The sequence below is a fragment of the Schistocerca piceifrons genome, chromosome 7, assembly GCF_021461385.2.
Source record: "Schistocerca piceifrons isolate TAMUIC-IGC-003096 chromosome 7, iqSchPice1.1, whole genome shotgun sequence".
NCBI lineage: Eukaryota > Metazoa > Arthropoda > Insecta > Orthoptera > Acrididae > Schistocerca > Schistocerca piceifrons.
The window spans coordinates 4,633,840-4,655,979 of NC_060144.1; the positions used below are offsets into that span (position 1 = coordinate 4,633,840).

Sequence of the window (22,140 nt, forward strand, 5' to 3'; positions counted from 1 at the left end):
TACTCAAGCCACTGCTTTTATACTGCAAATATGCGTTCTTGTCGCAGAATTTGCACATATATATTTCGCCGCCCTTGCCCCACCTTTGATTAGTTTTTTTGCGGTAAACAGTCCACAACGACCTTTCTGTGTATTAACGTTTCCATAGTTGCTATCGAGTCAGTTGCGCCTATTTTCTTTATTAAAGATCTATAAGCAGCTGCTTTCTTAACTTGATCGCTGTATTTCTTGCTCTTAATTTCCCACAAATATGTGTGTCTCAGAATAGTTCAATAAATTCAGCAAGAAATTCTCTAGCGCACTGACGCGTACCCTCTACTTTCGAATTCACTGTGAACACACAACTGACTCGAAAACAATTTTGCTGTCATTATCTGTCCACACGATACGTTTTGTCTGCGCATTTGTTTTTGCGCAGGTAAAATGTTTCATTTGGGCCTGCGTAGTGAAAATGTAGTGTGAAGGAGCAAGGAATGTGTTTTTGCCATTATATACTTTCCGAATCTTATTAATATGAAGTGTAATTTAGGTATTACATATCAAATAATACTTAAAAATTAGATGAAGGTTAGTCATATAAGTTGTAGTTGCATATTTGAAATTGTTTGTGTATCTCTGATGCCAGTATTGACGAGTACCTAATTAATCTGACGTGTGTTGTGAAAGGGTGTGTTTGTACACAGAGTGAGTTTGGAAATTCCAATCCTTTGTGATCAAGGAAATAATGAAAACAGTTTGCTAAACTCTTATCACTAGTGATTGTGGATCATAGAGGGCATTATCAAATGGATGGAAGTGAGCAGGAGAGCACAAATTCCGAACTGTCGGACAGCTGGATGGTAATAAATGAAACTGCAACAGATAAGACTAAGGATAACGGAACACCTTCCGACGGAAGCGATGGTGAATCCGTGGAAGTCATCGACCAAGAAGAGTGTGATGAAGGTACGACTTTAGGAATATATTGTCATGCTTTGTTGTCAGAGTAGCAGTATGATTCCCAGATTAACGTTGTTATCAGTCACCCGATAAGTAACAGTCAAATCATCCATGTTATTGCTGTCATTCTGATCTTAAGCCCGAAGAATGGTTTGATGCAGCTCTATACATTAGTCTATCCTGTTCAAAACCATACATTTGTGCGTAACTACAGCAATTACATACATTTGTGCCTGAGTTCTGCATTCAAGCCCTGGTGTACCTCTACAAATTCCCCTCCTCCCTACTCTCTCTGTCTCTCTCATTACCCTTCCCCCATTACGTAGTTGCCGGTTCCTTGATGTCACGTTAGGCCTATGCCATAAATTTATTTTCTTCCCAGGCCAACTCGATACTTCCTCATTAATTACCATTAGCTATCTGACCATCAGCAATCCTATGTAAAGAACCACATTTCGAAAGCTTCGAGCCCTATTATTTTTTTTCTTTTCTTTGCTGTTTATTGCCCACATTTCACTTTCATTCAAGGCCACACTCCACACAAATACCTCCTAACTTCCTAACACCTAGGCCCTACATAGCAATTAAATTTGGTGTTAATAGATTTTACACTACACTATAAATGTAGGTTTTCCTTTCTTTAGAGTTTGCTCTGTGATAAGTCGTAGGGTCAGTATTGCTTCTTGTGCTCCTACATTTCACCGATACCCAAACTGCTTTTTTCATTTGGCCAGCTTCTATCGGTCTTGCCATTCTTGCATAAGTAATTGATGTTAATATTTTGTAGCCAAGACTTACTAACCTGATTGTTTGGCAGTGTTCACACTAGTCCACAGCTGCCATGTATTGAATTGGGATTATTATATACTTCTTGAAGTCTGATGGTATTTTTTCTATACCATGAACCTTGTGTACCAGGTAGAACAATTTTGTCATCGTATGTTCTCTAGAGACCTCTGAGTGAATATCGTTCATTCCAGGTAGGGGTCATGTTTCAACTTAGGTCTTTCAGGGTTCCATCAAATTTGTCTCATAGCATAATTTTTCCTGTCCCATCTACTACATCTCATTTTATAATATTGGCTTAGTCTTCCTGTATATTCCTATTATCTCTTCTTTGCTTAGTCCTGGATTGCTTTCTGAGCTCTAGTATTCACTTGTCTCCAAACAATTCTTTAATTTTCCTACAGATGGCATCTATCTTTCTCTTGGTGAAGTAGGCTTGTACAGCCTTGCATTTTTTCTTTGCCATCCCTGGTTTGCCATTTTGCACTTTTAGTCAATCTCATTTATTAAACCTTTTGAGAGAGCCAGAGTCTCGAAGATGATAAGACATATATGTAGGCCTATTCCCCTTTTGCGTGCAATTATATTTTCCCATATCATACATTCTATATCTTCTATATTATCCAAGGATTTGTAGTGAGCCTTGCCTTTTTACTTAAGTGAACCACTTCAGCCCCCACCATTTCATCTCTCAAATCTACCCGTTCATCCTCTGTTCTATCCCTTTTCTGATTTTCCACTCAGTTGTTGTTTAGTGCTCCCTCTGAAATTCTCCATAACTGCTGGTTCTTTCAATTTTTCCATCCTCCATCTCCTAAATTTCTTATCTCTTAAGCAGTTTATTTAGTTTTAAGCATCAGTTAATATTCCATAAACTCTGGCCAGAGTGCACATCTGCTTCTGGAAATGTTTTGAAGTTTAAAATCTGCTTTTGAAATATCTGTCTTGCTATCATACCATCTATTTGGTGTCTCTAAATCTGTTCCATGTACTGTCTGTGCAAATTAAGTTGACACTCTGCATGGCGGGTGATGGGAGTGACTTTAAAGGCATTTCCCATTTTTTTCTAGCAGGTTATAACTGTATTGATTTTCATCATTAAGATAAAATATTCACACCAACACGTTGGGGACAAATGCCATTTTGACACCTCAATCTGATTATGTAATAAAGATAACATCCTCCATCCTATATTACAAATGTAAATAATTTAATAAAAAATTTCACAGAAATCAGCAAATAATATCATATACATCACCATATGCTCTGGAACTAAATTGATCAAGTAATTAAATGAGCTTAGCTGAACTCTCACTGAATCACCATCTCCACTACACCTGTACAGGGTCTCTCAGGAAGATTGGTCAATATTTATTGATATAGCAGAAACACTCATTTGAAGCAAAAAAACTTTGTACATCCATAGGCATTTGCCATATTCTGCATGGTTTCCAAGGTACAACACATTTAATGTACATTTGTTTTTGGGCCAGTGGCGCATATCGTAATCGATGGATTAATCGTAAAACCCATGTTGTAATGTAAAAGATGTTTGATCTCGAAACAGGGCATATACCCATATGAAGTTTTTTGCTTCAAATGATCATCCCTGTCACATCCCCGAATATTGATCATTGCTCCTGTGACACCCTCTACAATACTAACAAACAACACAATCCAGCCAATCCACAGTAGATTGTTATTTCCGCTAAACCTGGTTAAGGCTAGTAAACAACACAATCCAAGTCACCCAGGCATGACGAGTGCCATCAACACCTGGAACAAGCTCCATGACACCAGTAACTCTGAAACTATTTTACACACTATTATATAAGAAACAAACATACATAAAAAATAAAAAATGACTCAACCACACACTCAAACCACTGCAATGGCATACAAAAAGCACTAAATGAATGTAGTAAACAGAACGTAAATTACATCTGCCAGAGCAACATATGAAGAAAAGGACATTTAATGTACTGAAATTATGGAAAGGATAGATAGCTACCCACCATAAAGATGACATGTTATGTTGCAAATAGGCATGACAGTAAGACTGACAATTAAGCTTTCACTGAAAGCCTTCATCAGTAAAGAAAACCACACAAACAAACTTGTCTCATACACCCGTGGCCTCTATCTGAGGCTGCTCAGGCCAAACTGAAACTGAAGCACTTCAAATGAGAGCAACAATCCGTAGTAGAGTGGGCAAAGGGAATGAATAGCAGGAAACAGTGCTGCCTGACGAAGTGTGCAGGGACTAGAGGTGGCCGACAAGGCTACCTGGTGCAGCATTGGGAAGGTGTGGGGGAGGGAGGGAAGGCGAAAAAAGGGTGTGGAAAGAAGATGAGTAGAGAAAGGGAAAGATTGATGGGTGCATTGGCAGAGAGCAGTGCACAGTGAGGATGATAAAATGTAAGTTGGGAGGAAGTTCTAACGGTCTTTGGACGACAGGAGAGACCGTGTGGTACTGGGGTGCAAGACTCACACCTCTCTCGCAGTTGACTCACTTATTGTGTGCAGCCAGTCTTGTTCTCAGGTCAGAGAGCTGTGTCGATCTTCACAAACACTTCTTCTCCGAAGAATCTAGGTTGTTAAGGGACTTTCAAAAAAAAAGGCTTATTTTCTACTCTTGAAATGATTCTGTACTCCCAGGATACTTTTGTTCAACTCTGTTATATTTTCATCTCCACAATAAAACAACTTCACAAGATTCAAACAAGCATTCAACTCTCATGAGTCAGCTCCGTCGTAGACCTTTAGAAACTAACAGATACAGTTATAATGTGTTTGGTTTCATAACCACTATAAAACCAGTTCTTACTTCTCGCAAGTCCAACATCCGAAAGTCAAATGTAAGTGTCTTTAGTTCAATACATGATTCATTTGTTCACAATAATACAGTCGTTACACCGTCAAGGACTAGAGTGTGCTTGCTCTTGTACTGGACATGCAGCTTCTCAGGCATGCGCTGCAAACAGTTGTCCACACCAATCCACCGTCACTATTGCCATATTCTCCCGATACGTGTCCATCTTGCACACACAAAATTGGCATTGAGGTAGACTCTCCACTCTCTCACTCTCGTATTTAAAATATTGGGTGTTCAAGACAGGGGAAAGCCGAGTGTCTCTAGAATTTACACTGAAATGCTCGAGGCACTACATATCCCTCCCCTTAGCTCGAACATGCAATATTTTATACATAGGATAATTCTTTACCTTTTAACGATGTCTCTCTTTCTATTAATAACCATTCATATTTTACTGTAATTATAATACATGACCCTTTCAATCCATATTGGAGTTAGCTCTGTTTTCTACTCCTCTTACAATCGAAAATTACAGGTGTTCATAACTCATGAATACTCTGCTGCATTGTTCTTACTTCCCGTACTACTTTTTCTAAGTATGTACTTTTTCATTATCTATTGTAATTTGGAGAAACTCTGGGTTGAATAAAAGTGTTCCCTTCTTGGATATTTGTAAACCCGAAACTTAATGAGGCTATTTATGCATAGAATTCAAACTTACCAGACTCATCCCGTTAAACGTGTGACTTCTATCATGGTACTGCCCTTTTTCGCTTTAGGAACAGTAGCTATATCTTACATAGATTGGTCCTAGGAGTACCCTTTCTCCTTCTGTTTTGGTGGGTACACCCTGTCCTCATTCCTATCCTCCTATGGTACAGGTCAATCCCCTTCTTGGTGCCCCTGTCCACGCAGTATAGGTCAGCCCTTCACAGGCCTGCCTATCCACCATTCTTCTGACCCACTAAATGTCGAGTGCGCCCTCCATATCCTTCTTGAGTAGGCCTCCTGGTTCATTGCCCTAGCATACATCTTTATGTATACTATACTTAAAGATTCTCTGGTAAAATTACAAATCTACTTTACACTCATATTCTGCTTTTTAATACTTCATCTTATACCCTAGAGTCCTCTTTCACTCCTCACTTTTACTGTATAAACAAATATCATGTCCACACATAGTAGGTGCTATGTCTGGCTGTATTTACCAACTCCCAGTAGATACTATGTCTTTTCTCAGAGGACTGGCACGGCACATGTAAATATACAGGGTGGTCCATTGATAGTGACTGGGCCAAATATCTCACGAAATAAGCATCAAACAAAAAAACTGCGAAGAACAAAACTCGTCTAGCTTGAAGGGGGAAACCAGATGGCACTATGGTTGGCCCACTAGATGGCGCTGCCATAGGTGAAACAGATATCAACTGCATTTTTTAAAATAGGAACCCCCATTTTTTTATTACATATTCGTTTAGTACTTAAAGAAATATGAATGTTTTAGGTGGACCACTTTTTTCGCTTTGTGATAGATGGTGCTGTAATAGTCGCAAATGTATAAGTACGTGGTATCGCGTAACATTCCGCCAGTGTGGATGGTATTTGCTTCATGATACATTACCTGTGTTAAAATGGACCGTTTACCAATTGCGGAAAAGGTTGATATTGTGTTGATGTATGGTTATTGTGATCAAAATGCCCAACGGGCGTGTGCTATGTATGCCGCTCAGTATCCTGGACAACATCATCCAAGTGTCTGGACCGTTCGCTGGATAGTTACGTTATTTAAGGAAACAGGGAGTGTTCAGCCACATGTGAAACGTCAACCACGACCTGCAACAAATGATGATGCCCAAGTAGGTGTTTTAGCTGCTGTTGTGGCTAATCCGCACATCAGTAGCAGACAAATTGCGTGAGAATCCGGAATCTCAAAAATGTCGGTGTTGAGAATGCTACATCAACATCGATTGCACCCATACCATATTTCTATGCACCAGGAATTGCATGGCGACAACTTTAAACGTCGTGTACAGTTCTGCCACTGGGCACAAGAGAAATTATGGGACGATGACAGATTTTTTTGCACGCGTTCTATTTAGCGATGAAGTGTCATTCACCAACAGTGGTAACATAAACCGGCATAATATGTACTAATGGGCAACGGAAAATCCACGATAGCTGCGACAAGTGGAACATGTGCAACCTTGGCGAGTTAATGTATGGTGCGGCATTATGGGATAATTGGCCCCCATTTTATCGATGGCAATCTAAATGGTGCAGTGTATGTTGATTTCCTACATAATGTTCTACCGATGTTACTACAAGATGTTTCACTGCATGACAGAATGGTGATGTACTTCCAACATGAAGGATGTCCGGCACATAGCTCGCTTGTGGTTGAAGCGGTATTGAATAGCATATTTCATGACAGGTGCATTGGTCGTCGAAGCACCATACCATGGCCCGCACATTCACCGGATCTGATGTCCCCGGATTTCTTTCTCTGGGGAAAGTTGAAGGATATTTGCTATCGTGATCTACCGACAACGCCTGACAACATGCGTCAGAGCATTGTCAGTGCGTGTGCGAACATTACGAAATGCGAACTACTCGCTGTTGAGAGGAATGTCGTTCCACATATTGCCAAATGCATTGAGGTTGACGGACATCATTTTGAGCATTTATTGCATTAATGTGGTATTTACAGGTAATCGCACTGTAACAGCATGCGTTTTCATAAAACTGAAATAAAATGTTCTAACGTACCTACGTTCTGTATTTTAATTTAAAAAACCTACCTGTTACCAACTGTTCGTCTAACATTGTGAGCCATATGTTTGTGACTATTACACTGCCATCTATCTCAAAGCAAAAAAAGTGGTCCAACTAAAACATTCATATTTCTTTACGTACTACACGAGTATGTAATAAAAAATTGGGGTTCCTATTTAAAAAAATGTAGTTGATATCAATTTGACCTACGGCAGCGCCATCTAGCGGGCCAACGATAGGGCCATCTGGTTTCCCCCTTCAAGCTAGACAAGTTTCGTTCTTTGTAGTTTTTTCGTTTGATGCTTATTTCATGAGGTATTTGGCCCAGTCACGATCAATCGACCACCCTGTATATTTGAGATCAACAAAATTAATGATGCAGAACCATCACAAATAAGAATAATACTCATAATAGTTCTTACATGTCAGTACGTACGTATATGTGATGCGGAACTGTCACCGCAAACAGCAATGTATGCATATTTTTGTGTGTGCAGATACTTTCCCCCTACAACACTTGACGGTTCTCACAACATTTCTATCTGTACTTTCCCTGTTTGAATCTTCGTGTTATGTTGTGTGTATGCTTAAGTGTGTTTGTGTATCCTGATTCTTCAGCTGACTTATGTGAAATAAGTTGAGGTTATAGTGAACCACAGAAATTGAGAAGGACTTCAGTGATAGAAGAAGGAAAGATTGATAGGTACTCAATAGAGAAGTAAGAAAGGAAAAAGTAGAGACGGTTGCTAAGAAGACAGCCTCAAAGACAAGAAACCCCCCCCTTCTCCAGGATCCATACTTCGCCTGTACTTGAGTGAGAAGCTGAAGGAGGTATGATGTTAAATGTATCCTACAGAACGGACAATTTCACTTTCACCTTTGAAGCCCCCGAAGAAAAATCGTAGCAACACCTATTGAATGGCAAATGGTGAAGAATCATTTACACTTGTCTGTGAGGGTGGTCTGAAAGGTGGGGTGTGTGGTTCTGCTTGTACTTACACTACCCACCCCTTCCAAAAGTGATACTAACCCTCCCCTTTACATTACATCTCACAAAAGGTATGAACTACTGTATAAAAATAGAAAATTATACACTACGATAATATAGTTGTTTAGTCATTCACTATATTTCATACACACATAAAGCACTCCATTCAGTTTCTGATGTTCAGAAGTTACTTAATTTGAATAGTACCCCGATATTACCTTTATACTAGTACTGTATTCTATTCATCTCATTTCATGTTTAGAGATCACTATTCATCTGTGATTCTCTTAAATTGGTCCTAATCTTGTAGTCATATTCGGTTTCAAAAGTATGGGATAGTTTAAGAATTCAAGAATACATTACAGAATAGTTTAGAATTGAAGGGAATCTGGTGCAGGAAAACTAAGTTTGAAGAAACACTGAAAACAACTAGGGATCAGATGGTCGTCACTCCGTCCATTAACATAGAACGTTAACATCCGTGGGGAATATACAACTTATGTCTTCTACATTGTATTTTCCTTTTTGTGACCCCGTTAGAGGGTCCACTAAAACTAAGGCTTTGGGATGTACCACCTTTTGCACTTGGTAAGGTCCCTCATACTTTTGGGAAAAAAAAAAAGTGTTTCTTTCTTCAGGACAGATCTCTGGAGATGCTGCCTTACTAAGACTAGGTCATTAACATTATACTTAGGTTCAACAGCCTTCTCGTTATATTTACTCACTAGTTGTCCAACTAAGTTCTTAGAAACTATTATTTGGTTAAGTTGGTAATCAACACTAGGTTGTTCCGGCCAAGTAAAATATTTAATAAGGGGTTCTCTCACAAAGGGTTTACCTATTCTTCCTAAGGAGTTAATCCAGTTGATAAATGTGGTAATTCATTTAAAATAAGCTCAAAGTCTTTAACTTTCGTTGCCCATGACGTATGTTTTTCGTGGCAGTATATACAGCAATAATTTCCCAATTTCTGTCATAACCCTTTCACATGGGTTAGAAGACGGATTGTAGTTGGAGATTAATACCTGACGAATATCTTTCTATGCTAAGAATTCTTTAAAGTCGTTACTAACAAATTGTGGTCCATTATCAGAGAGAAATCGTTTTGGTTTGCCCACCTCGAGAAAGTATTGTTGCAGACAGTGTATCACTGTTGGCGTATTTGCTTTCTTAATAGGATACAACATAACATACTTAGAATAACATTCTGAGAGAACAAAAATGTATGCAACTCCTCCTTTACCTTTTGGAATTGGTCCAAAGAAGTCCACTGCTGTAAGGGCGTGTAATGCCTTACGTATGATTGGATACATTTTGTATCTAACATGAGTGTTACTCTCTTCCACTTTTTAACAGGTTTCACAAGTTCTAATTAAAGATGCTACCTTATGCCCCAACTTTTTAAAATAATAGAACTTGTTCATGTGGGCTATACACTTTTTTCTTCCGAAATGTCCATACCCTGTGTGGACATACCGCACAATTTCATCCTCCATCAACTTTGGGATGCGTAAACGCCACTGTTGACAGGTTATACTATCTCTCCAAAATAAATTATTCCCTATAACTTTCCATTTGTCTGCTTGATTAGGAGACTTTCTTTTTAAAGACTTTCTAATACACATGGCATAGGCCTATATCTCTGTAAAATAGGTATCATGATGGATGTTATTCTTTGAGCCATTTCTTGTACCCTGTTGTGTGGATATTAATTGTCATAAAATTAATCACATAAATTATGTCTGTCTCATACATCTTGCTCACTAGATGGTAGAGTTTTGTTAGACCTGGCTCTTCCAAGGCTGTCAATACTTCTAACGGAATGTTGTCTACTCCCGAGCCTTGTTTCGACTCAGGTCTTTCAGTGCTCTGTCAAACTCTTCATGCAGTATTATATCTCACATTTCATCTTCATCTACATTCTCTTCCATTTCTGTGATATTGTCTTCAAGAACATCGCCCTTGTATAGACCCTATATATACTCCTACCACCTTACTGCTTTCCATTCTTTGCTTAGAACTGGGTATCCATCTGAGCTCTTGATATTCATGCAAGTGGTTCTCTTTTTTCCAAAGGTCTCTTTAATTTTCCTGTAGGCAGTATCTATCGTACCTCTAGTGATATGTGCCTCTACATCCTTACATTTGTCCTATAGCCGCCCCTGCTTAGCCATTTTACGCTTCCTGTCAATCTCATTTTTTTGGCATTTGTATTCCTTTCATTTACTGCATTTTTATATTTTCTCCTTTCATCAATTAAATTCAATATTTCTTCTGTTACCCAAGGGTTCCTACTACCCCTCGTCTTTTTACCTACTTGATCCTCTGCTGCCTTCACTACTTCACCCCTCAAAGCTACCCATTCTTCTTCTACTGTATTTCTTTCCTCCATTCCTGTCAATTGTTCCCTTATGCTCTCCCTGAAACTCTGTACAAGCCCTGGTTTAGTCAATTTATCCAGGTCCCATCTCCTTAAGTTCCCATCTTTTTGCAGTTTCTTCAGTTTTAATCTACAGTTCATAACCAGTAGAGTGTGGTCAGAGTCCACATCTGCCCCTGGAAATGTCTTACAGTTTAAAACCTGGTTCCTGAATCTGTGAATCTCTGTTCTACAATTATATAATCTATCTGAGACCTTCCAGTTTCTCCAGGTTTGTTCCATGTATACAACCTTCTTTCATGATTCTTGAACCAAGTGTTAGCTATGATTAAGTTATGCTCTATGCAAAATTCTGCCAGGCGGCTTCCTCTTTCATTCCTTACTCCCATTCCATATTCACCTACTACGTGTCCTTCCCTTCCTTTTCCTACTATTGAATTCCAGTCACCCATGACTATTAAATTTTTGTCTCCCTTCACTAGCTGAATAATTTCTTTTATCCCGTCATATACCGTATTTACTCGAATCTAAGCCGCACTTTTTTTCCGGTTTTTGTAATCCAAAAAACCGCCTGCGGCTTAGAATCGAGTGCAAAGCAAGCGGAAGTTCTGAAAAATGTTGGTAGGTGCCGCCACAACACTTCTGCCGTCGAATATATGTAGCGCTACACAGGAATGCTTTGTAAGCAAGACTGTTTGGGATGTTTGTCAATATGGCCAACTCTACGTTCTGAATTTTTTCCTACCTGTGAGAAGAGATGGTTGCTAATAGGAACCTGATGAAATGTGCATCACATGCAGTATTCTCTTCACCATAAGAATAATACGAATATAAACATTTTGTCATGTATTCTTTCGTGTTTGCTGCTATCTCATTTAAATCCTGTCTGCCTAATAAACTACGAGACTAGAGTGAGACAACAGCAAACGCGGAAGAATATACGTATCGTGTCATGCTTATATTCGTATTATTCTTAGGCCTAATAGTGATACAGTCAGAAATGAAGCACGGCAACTGACTAGATTTTTAAACCTAAGATGACTAATTTCTGTGCAGAATTTGATGTACTAAAGAAGCGGCCACAAAGATTTTCAAACTCAGAAAAATTTTCGCCTAACTCTTGTTCAGAACATGTTCTATCATACTCAGTCTCTTATTTGGTTCTTGTTGATCATTATCAAAGAAAGCAGCAGTGTAAGTAACAATAAATAGCAGTCTCTTGCCATTGTTTCGCTAATGAGACGATTCCTCACTTTTTTAAAAAAGCGCGGTAGCGCGCTCAAAAGCAAGCCATGCCGCGAGCGGCGACAGGCCGTAAACACGCACTATCCAGAATGCGACAAACAATGCATGACACAGTACAGTAATGCATTTTCAGCTTAGAGTGACGTAAACACCTGTAACAAAGAAAACGGCACTTATCAGATCAAAGCAATATAAGCAATCGATTCAAACCAGACGAAGCGGGTGAAAAAGGAAGGGTACCGGTATAAATACGGACGGAGCGCCTGACGCATAGCAATGGCTACCTGGTAAAGCTTAACTGCTAAGCTTACGACTCGAACCAAACTACTGTGGCTGTATCGTCATTCATTCGACCTAAATTGTCTCATATTACAATGGACCAACTTTGTTTCGATTTGGAGGTGCGGCCTAAAACTTTTCTCTCCCCTTGAATTTCGAGTCTCAAATTTCAGGTGCGGCTTAGATTCGGGAATTTTTTTTTTCCCTTTATTTCGAGTCTCATTTCTCAGGTGCGGCTTAGATTCGAGTGCGGCTTAGATTCGAGTAAATACGGTATTTCATCAATCTCTTTGTTATCTGTGGAGCTAGTTGGCATATAAACTTGTACTACTGTAGTAGGGGTGGGCTTCGTGTCTGTCATGGCCACAATAATGCGTTCACTATGTTGTTTGTAGTAGCTTACCCACATTCCTATTTTCCTATTCATTATTGAACCCACTCTTGCATTACCCCTATTTGATTTCGTATTTATAACCCTTTATTCACCTGACCAGAAGTCTTGTTCCTCCTGCCACCGACTTCACTAATCCCCACTATATCTAACTTTAACCGATCCATTTCCCATTTTAAATTTTCGAACCTACCTGCCCGATTAAGGGATCTGATATTCCACGCTCCGATCCATAGAATGCCAGTTTTCTTTCTCCTGATAACGACGTCCACTTGAGTAGTTCCCGCCCGGAGATCCGAATGGAGGACTATTTTACCTCCGGAATATTTTACCCAAGAGGACGCCATCATCATTTAATCATACAGTAAAGCTTCATGTCCTCGGGAAAAATTACGGCTGTAGTTTCCCCTTGCTTTCAGCCGTTCGCAGTACCAGCACAGCAAGGCCGTTTTGGTTAGTGTTACAAGGCCAGATCAGTCAATCATCCAGACTGTTGCCCCTGCAACTACTGAAAAGGCTGCTGCCCCTCTTGAGGAACCACACATTTTTCTGGCCTCTCAACAGATATCCCTTTGTTGTGGTTGCACCTACGGTACGGCTATCTGTATCGCTGGGGCATGCAAGCCTGCCCACCAACGGCAAGGTCCATGGTTCAAGGGGGGGTGGGGGGTCCAAACCGTAACACATTAAAATGATATGATTTCCCATCAAATAGAAACGCTGTAGTACACTTCTTTGAATCAAGATGCAGCCAAATTTGCCAATACTCAGCAGTCAGGACCATTGTGCTAAAATACCGTGATTTTTCAAATTTGGAGAGTAATTCCTCAATATTAATTGGTCTGTCTCGTTCTGTCTCTATGTGTTATTCAAAGTGCGTGCATCTAGCACTAACTGCACATCCCCTGTAGCCTTTTTTTACCATTACTAAAGGGTTATTCATAACACTCGTACTATGTGCTATTATTTTGCTGTCATTCATTTTATCTATTTCTTCTTTAACCGCCTCTCTTAAGCTCACTGGTATTGGTTACGGTTTACAGAAAAATGGAGTTTTATCTTTGATCTTAAATTTACATACGTAGTCACTAATACCACACGGACTATCAGAAAATACCATTTTGTATTCTAATAGAATTTTAGTTAAATCCAATTTCTGGTTGCTGGTTAAAATTGAGGATTCACTTACTTTATTTTGTATGTCAGCTCGGTGTGATGCATGACTTAAGTTTTCAATCTCTGGTGACATTTGTGCTGTCACTGTTAGTCATAAAAGCTGATTCTCAGTTATTTGTTTACTATTATAGGGGTCAGTGACAAACTTTACACAATATTTATCGTCACCTAGTCCAAAATAAAGACAATTGTCCTCAAAATTCAATTTGACATAAACTCTGATAGTCAGCCTAGACCAAACAACACATCCCTCTTGATATTTTCCTCTACTAAAAATGTCTGACGAAATGGGACAGTCCCAATGATGCAGTTTACCTGGGTTTCGTGTTTTACAACCTTACTTTTGGTCCCAATAATACCTACTATGTACACTCCTGTTACCGGTAATAGCGGTAAGTTATGTTTAGTTCCTATTGTATTAAAGAAATAATTAGAAATAAGTGACACTTCACTACCAGAATCAGTAAATATGTTAACTTTGAAATCTTCTACCCTTCCAACTATAATTGGTTGTGGATTAACGGTAGTTAAGCTAGGTTCTACTAGCAACAACCATTCTTGGGTCAGTACTTTATGCATAAAGCTAACATATTTATTATGAGCTAGGCCTCCTAATATATTTCTACGACTTGGGCCCCGGCCCTGGATCCAGATCGCATAACGTTTTTCTCATTGTTTGTAAGTACCGGCTGGTTACCAAATCGGGATATTGCGTTTTCATTTTGTACTCCACTGCCATTAGGTGCAAATTCCTGCGACATTACTGGGCGATGTACGTTCTCATTTCGGTCTTTATTCAAGGTGTCCACTGTGTCTACAAAGGATAACAATTCTTCTTCTGTCTTCCACCCACTACATAATATATCCTTCCTAGCATAGATAGGTAACCATCTTATTAAGATTCTAACTAAGCCCTCTTCATCCATTGGTTTATCCAAGTACTTTGCTCATGTCAGATGCCAGTCAAAATATCTTCTCCTTAAACTTTTTCTAGAAGTCGGCCCAAGACGAAAAATTCTGTGTTCACAGTGCCCCATTCTGAAGCTTCCCGCCGGCCGAAGTGGCCGTGCGGTTAAAGGCGCTGCAGTCTGGAACCGCAAGACCGCTACGGTCGCAGGTTCGAATCCTGCCTCGGGCATGGATGTTTGTGATGTCCTTAGGTTAGTTAGGTTTAACTAGTTCTAAGTTCTAGGGGACTAATGACCTCAGCAGTTGAGTCCCATAGTGCTCAGAGCCATTTGAACCATTTTTTTGAAGCTTCCCCTAAAAGGTACCCTACCGTGAATTCTATCTTTTTTGAGTCTCCCCAGTTTTTTGGCAAGGCTTGGTTAAATCGTTTCAGAAAATATGTTGGGTGTACGTCCCCGTCTGGCATAAATTTTGGAAACTGCCTCGATAGTCCTGAATTTGCTCCCCATCGTAGGTCGGTTATTGCCACAGTGGTTAACACCACGTTAGAAGAAGTCACTTTTTTGTTTACCTTGTCCCGGATAAGTTTGAATTCTTTCCATAAACTGTCTATGCCTTTTTTCGTATCATTAAGTTCCAAAGCTAAATCTGAAGAAATGTTGTTAGGGGTTACCCTCTCGGCCACTTTTCTGTCTATTAACTCTTCTACTTGTTCCTCCAGATTGCATATATTTAAGGTAGTGGATGTCGCTAGTTTCTCTTTAAAATCCCTTTCCATGGTATCAACTCGAGTGTTGACGCCTGCAATTTGTGATTGGACAAAAGGAATTAGCTTATCTTGTTTCTCAATACTATCCTTCAGGGTGTGCAACCTCTGCTTTACAGCATCGTAGTTAACATTGCATACGCTTTGAAATGATCCTAATTTTTCAACAAGTTCCTTTTCTACATAATTACATTTATCTTCAATGTCAAATTCTAATTTTTTAGTTAAATCTTGAAGTTGCTCATCCTTTCTCTGGTTAAATTCAATAAATAGTTGATTAACGTGAGTATTCAAAGATCTAGTGAGTCCACTCTTTAAATCTAACTTCAGATTTTCTACCTTATTATTAAGAAGGTCAAATTCAGTCTTTATTAAAACTATATTTGCAGCTTGACTATTCAAGGTTTCATGTTGATTACTTAAAATTTCACTCTGAGCATCTAATTTACTATTTAACTGGGTATTCACTGAATCTAACTTAAGGCTTAAATTCGCAATCAGTTCATCTCTCAATGAAGCGTTTTGAGCATTCAGTTCATCTCCAAACGAAGCATTTTGAGCATTTAATTTTTCACTTAAAGTTACACTTTGTGCTTCTAGTTTTTCACTTAAAATGGCAGTTATTAACTTTACTAACTCCGTCCAGTGTGGCACTCCCCTGTCGACTTCCCCAGCCCTGGCTGGCTCTGAAGTTGTTCCACGTTGTTGTTCCTGATCCATAGTTTTACTTATCTTAGATCTAGTGATCATCTAAAGAAAATTCACCACTGAATACAATAACTATAATAACAGTTTAACGTGCAATCGTCCCCTCAAGTCTACCAAAAAACTGTTGTTTTTTCACGCACCCAGCATAGAGTTCAAGCTGCATTGGTACGAAGATGTGCAATCAGCGCCGGTGGACAGAACTGGCGCCGGCAGCGCCGGACATTGGTTTCAGCGTTGTCATCAGCGAGTGGACACGGAGTCAGCACTGGTGAGCAGCAGCTGGTGCAGTCGGCATCGGTGGCTGGTTACGGCGACGGCAGCGGCGTGATGTATGTGTGTGAAGACTGCTTACTCTCCACACCCGACCTTCTTAGTCAAAAAGTTGAGGTCATCTCTCCAGTTCTCTCCGCTATTACTTTCTCATGTCTTTTACAGCGTTGCACTCGCAACTTTCTTCCATTTGTTCATTGGACTCTGCACGATTACTAGAAACAGTTCTCGTATGTTGTTAGACTTGGTTGCTATGGCAGCACCTAATATCTTTTTTCCGTTTCTGTCTTTAAATTCCAGTTTTCTTCGGGTCCTGTCACGTAGGTCGCCACGTTCTAACCGTCTTCGGAGGACAGGAAAGACAGTGTGGTACTGGGGTGCAAGACTCGCACGTCTCTCGCAGTTGACTTACATATTGTGTGCAGCAAATCTTCTTCTCAGGTCAGACGGCTGTGTCAATCTTCACAAACTCTTCTTCTCCGAAGACTCTAGCTGGTTAAGGGAATTTCAAAATAGACCTTTATTTCCACTCTTGAAATGATTCTATACTCTCAGGATACTTTTGTTCAACTTTGTTATATTTTCATCTCCACAATAAAACAACTTCACAAGATTCACACAAGCATTCAACTCTCACGAGTCAACTCCGTCTTGGACCTTTAGGTACTAACAGATACAATTATAATGTGTTTGGTTTAATAACCACTATAAAACCAGTTCTTGCTTCTCACAAGTCCAACATCTGAAAGTCAAATGTAAGTGTCTTTAGTTCAATACTGTGGTGTCACCGCCAGACACCACACTTGCTAGGTGGTAGCCTTTAAATCGGCCGCGGTCCATTAGTATACGTCGGGCCCGCGTGTCGCCACTGTCAGTGATTGCAGACCGAGCGCCGCCACACGGCAGGTCTAGAGAGACGTCCTAGCACTCGCCCCAGTTGTACAGCCGACTTTGCCAGAGATGGTTCACTGACAATTACGCTCTCATTTGCCGAGACGATAGTTAGCATAACCTTCAGCTACGTCATTTGCTACGACCTAGCAAGGCGCCATTACCAGTTTATATTGAGATTGTTATTAATGTATCAACAAGAGCGATGTTCTCCAATTATGTATTAAAGTTAAGTATTCAAAGAGCTTCGTCCTTTATTTATTTGCTACTATAAATTCCCTTAACTGTTCCAGACCTCACGCCAGTTGGCATGAGATTAAACGCGTGCATTTCGGCCTCCTTTAGCAACACGGTGTTGGCTCTTCTGCCAACACAACAAATACATAATTCATTTCTTCACAACAATACAGTCATTACACTGTCAAGGAATAGAGTGTGCTTGCTCTTGTACTGGACATGCAGCTTCTCAGGCATGCGCTGCAAACACTTGTGTGTGCTGATCGACCGTCACTATTGCCATATTCTACCTGCACACACAGAAACCGGCGGCAAGGTAGACACATCTCCACTCTCTCACCCTCGTACTTAAAATATCGGGTGTTCGAGACGGTGGAAGGCCAAGTTTCTCTAGAATTTACACTGAAATTCTCGAGGCACTACAAAGTGATAGGGGCAGAGTGGACAGAAATTGTTGGGTGGAGGGTGTGGGGACAGTAGCTTACCATAGGGTGAGACCGGGATGATTTCGGGAGTGGAGAATGTGTTGTAAGGATATATTTCATGTGCGCAGTTCAGAAAAGCTGATGGTGGAGGGAAGGATCCATATGGCCCATGTTGTGAAGCAGTCCTTGAAATCAGGCATGTTATGTTCAGCTGTATGTTGTGCAACAGGGGGTTCCACTTTGCTGCTGGCCACAGTTTGGCAGCGGCCATTCATCCTGGTGGATAGCTGATTAGTATATACCAATATAAAAAGCTGAGGAGTGATTGCAGCAAAGCTAGTACACAACATGGATGCTTTCACAGGTGGCCTGGTCTCTGAGGGTGTAGGATAAGCCTTTGATAGGACTAGAATAGGAAGTTCTGCATGGGTGGATTGGGTGGGTCTGCACCATTGTAGTATGCTGAAACTTCCTGGCAGATTAAAACTGTGTGCCCGACCGTGACTCGAACTCGGGACCTTTGCCTTTCGCTTGTCTCCTACCTTCCAAACTGGCAGAAGTAAAGCTGTGAGTACCGGGCGTGAGCCGTGCTTCGGTAGCTCAGATGGTAGAGCACTTGCCCGCGAAAGGCAAAGGTCCCGAGTTCGAGTCTCGGTCGGGCACACAGTTTTAATCTGCCAGGAAGTTTCATATCAGCGCACACTCTACTGCAGAGTGAAAATCTCATTGTAGTATGCTGTTCATTTTCAATACATTGACAAACACCTTAAACATATTGTAAATTAACAACATACTGCCTCATCTCAGTACCATATGTCTTAACACAAGAAATTGACATGTAACAGTAATTTTTCAGAAAGAAAATAAACCAACAAGTCCACTGAAGATAGTGCATAAAGTCCTGAAACGTGTTTGGGTGAAATGAAAATATAAACCAGTGTCTTGCATAAGGTGAAATTTTTCTTCAGTCTTTTCGTCAAAAGCGTGGCCATAAGAAGACCTGCAACATCCAAAAGATGACTAAAAACCATAAAGAACTGTGCAGTTCGTTTTTGTATTTTTCATGATAAATAACTCCATTTTGTTTGTACTTGACAAATCCTTTATTCTGGATAAAATCATACACATTACCCAGGTTAAAACGTATAAGTTCCATCTTCAAAAAAAAAAAAAAACAAACAAGGAAAACTAAGAGGGATTCTTCAAAAAATTAATTAACATTTAAATGACCCACACAGATGTGAAAATCGGTGTCATACCTTGATTGTGTACCGTACTAGAAAGTGGTACCAGTTATTTAAAAAATCCAGAAAATTGATCAAGTTGCATTTGAGATCCTGTGTGGGTGAGGTATGAAAAGGTTCTCTGAGTCAGTCACTACACACTGATAAATGGGGCCTAACTGAAAAATCTTGAATGTATCAGCAAATAAGGAGATATTGCCAGCCTAATGTAACCTATGAACCAACTGTGAATGACTAGATGTGTGATGTGGATGTAAGAAATGTAGGCATAACAACCATAAGATGACAATTCATGAACCTCAAAAGTAGCTTACCATACAAGTGCCCAGTCCGCCGCATGTTGTGGATGCTCAGCAAGGCCGGTCAACAGACTGCCGCATGAACTGCAGTGAGACACCTGTGTACACATACATCAAAGATAAGCTGCCACCAGAACTAATACTGAGGGCGGGAGGGACCACGAAAGAAATCATAGCTAGTAACGTGGTTGCACCCCTATGTTTTCTCATAAATGCCACCAGCTGTGAACAAAAACCACCTTACTTATGGATGGCATTATCTAAGATATGCCTGGTAACAACAAAAATGAGACATGCAGTGCATAATGCAATTATCAAGAAATAAAAATGTCAATAAAATTGTCAAGAAGTGAAATTAATAAAACCACAGTACAAAATATAAAATGAATAAAATCATTCTTTGAATGTCCTCAAGGTGCTTAGTTATTTTAAAAGGTAAGAATTCCAGACAGCAAGCAATACTCAGCGATCAATAATGTTGTTGCATCTCACTGTGCAGTCCTCGTGTAAAAGCCAAAGTTCTGTGTGTAGTCATTCTATCTTATGAACCTCGATTGGTGTCACTTTTGCTGGTATGTATGAGCTTATCATTTATTTTTGCACATACTGTAATGTCACCCTGGCCATCAGTTACTATGTACAGCTACTAATATTTGATACTAGTGGCTGCTAAGAGTTTGAATAAAAATAATGAGACATGATGGCAAAAGGCTTCTGGTCAAGGAAGTCATTCTCTGCCTCAGAGGATGTTGATGGCTCTCAGATTGTTGATGGAGTGGCAGACAGAGATTCCAAGTCCCTGCCCAACATTCTTCTACAGAAACTGCTCTAGGGCAAGGTTGCAGAAGAGGATAGAAAGTACTGAATTAAAGGCAGAGTCAGTGTATCCACAGAAAATGCAGTGGTGATTAACTCCATTTTTGCAGTATAATCCAAAGTGTATCTGATTTTATGCTTTTGTTTGGGTCTGTACAGGGTGGGTTTTCAGAAGTAGGATGAACGAAGATAACAATCTCAAAATGTGAACATATAATGTTAGAAATTATAGATGTCATGGAGAAACTGGTATGATAGTGAAATATTTACTAAGACTTCAGAGAAGAGTTAATTTGTTATTGGAAACAGTAGAAATGGGGGAGAAGGCGGAAGTGTTGCAGTAGCTAACAGATTACAATTTTGTAACAGAAAGTGTGCTACTGAATAGTAACCATGACTTAAGAGTGGCCAAATGCAATTAAAATATTCACTGTCTGGCCAAATAGTGCCTTTCTTTCTGATCATCTCCAGACACGAAAGTCATGCTCCACTCCTCACTTAATTGTTTACTGTAGAGGAAGTAACCATCACACCAGCTTCCAGTTCATGGAAGTTGTAGACTGAACAAGATTCTGATTGTATCTGATTTATTAAGTCACTCTCATATTCCAGCAACATGGAGTGAAAATAATTTTCATCTGAACATAATGCAAAAGTTGATTGAGCTACAATGATGTGGAATTGTGTGAACTTTCTCAAGATAGCACCACACTAAGCCTTCGAATAGAATCTACATCTATACCATCTTCAAGCCACCGTATTGCTTGTGGTGTAGGGTGTTTCTGGTCCCGCTATCATTTCTTCCTTTCTGCATTCTGATATTGAGTTGCATGAACAAGTTAGTGTCTTTGACACCTATCATGATGAGATTACAGGAAAAGTTTCCATGTTGCTGTGCATCCTGATGATGTACGTTAAGTATTGTCGTACTGCATATTCAGTCTATAGATGACATATTTTGCGGAGAGCTTATAGTTTGTGAGTGTGGCCAGGTTCATTGAAATAAGAGATAAGTATATGTCTATTGCAAGGAGATACAGGTACTCATTTTTTGGATCAAATCCATTTTCTGTTGTTTAGGGTCATAAATGTAGGCGCATATGGGATTTCACAGTGCATACATTGTTTCTAGTTATATTTTGCACAGAATATACTAGTCTGATAGGACTTCCTGCTTAGTCGCTTAAGAACGATGCAGAAGCTTCCCAATTGTTTATTTGTAATGCCTAAACAGCACTGATCTTACCTATTTGTGGAAAAAATATACTGCAATTTTTCCTTATCTTTCATTTAATCATTCATTCACATGTGGTGCCCAGCAAGTCCTATCATGAAGGAGAGCACTCAACTTTCAAAAAGTTTATTAAAAACAAATTGTGACTAGTGCTATTCTACCAACATTGTTAAACATGGTAATCACTTCTAGATTCCTATTTTTTATTTTATTTTTGTATGTTAGGAGAAGAACAGGTACTTTTGAGAGAAGCCACTGCTGCTCCTGTTATGCTACTCTGCTGCTGTTGTCAGAGATCAATGTAGTTCTCTATACATCAGAAAACTTAAAAACCTGTTTAAAGTGAACTTTAGTGTTAGTTGGAGTTCAAATATTCTGATATTTCCTACACTTCCCCCATCCTCTTAGTCTTCTGGCTTGTTTGATGTGGTTTAGCTTGACTTCTTCCCTGTGCCAACATCTTTGTCTCAGAATAATGTTCACACCCAATGTCCTCAAATAGTTGTTGGATGTATTCCAATCTTCGTTTTCTCCTGTAGTTTTTACACTCTGTTCCCTAATTCTTAACAC

At 39.7% G+C, this 22,140-nt stretch overlaps 1 protein-coding gene across 2 annotated transcripts in view; it reads left to right on the top strand.

The window, feature by feature from the left end:
* Window positions 1–488: 488 nt before the first annotated feature.
* Window positions 489–22,140, top strand: part of LOC124804729 — a 55,059-nt gene continuing 33,407 nt past the window's right edge. Inside the window, exon 1 of one of the 2 annotated variants that reach the window (XM_047265023.1) lies at window positions 489–945. In XM_047265023.1, coding sequence (XP_047120979.1) covers window positions 786–945 — 160 coding nt within the window. In that variant the 5' untranslated portion in view covers window positions 489–785. The remainder of the gene's footprint in view (window positions 946–22,140) is intronic. The other variant, XM_047265022.1, reaches the window with a different exon arrangement.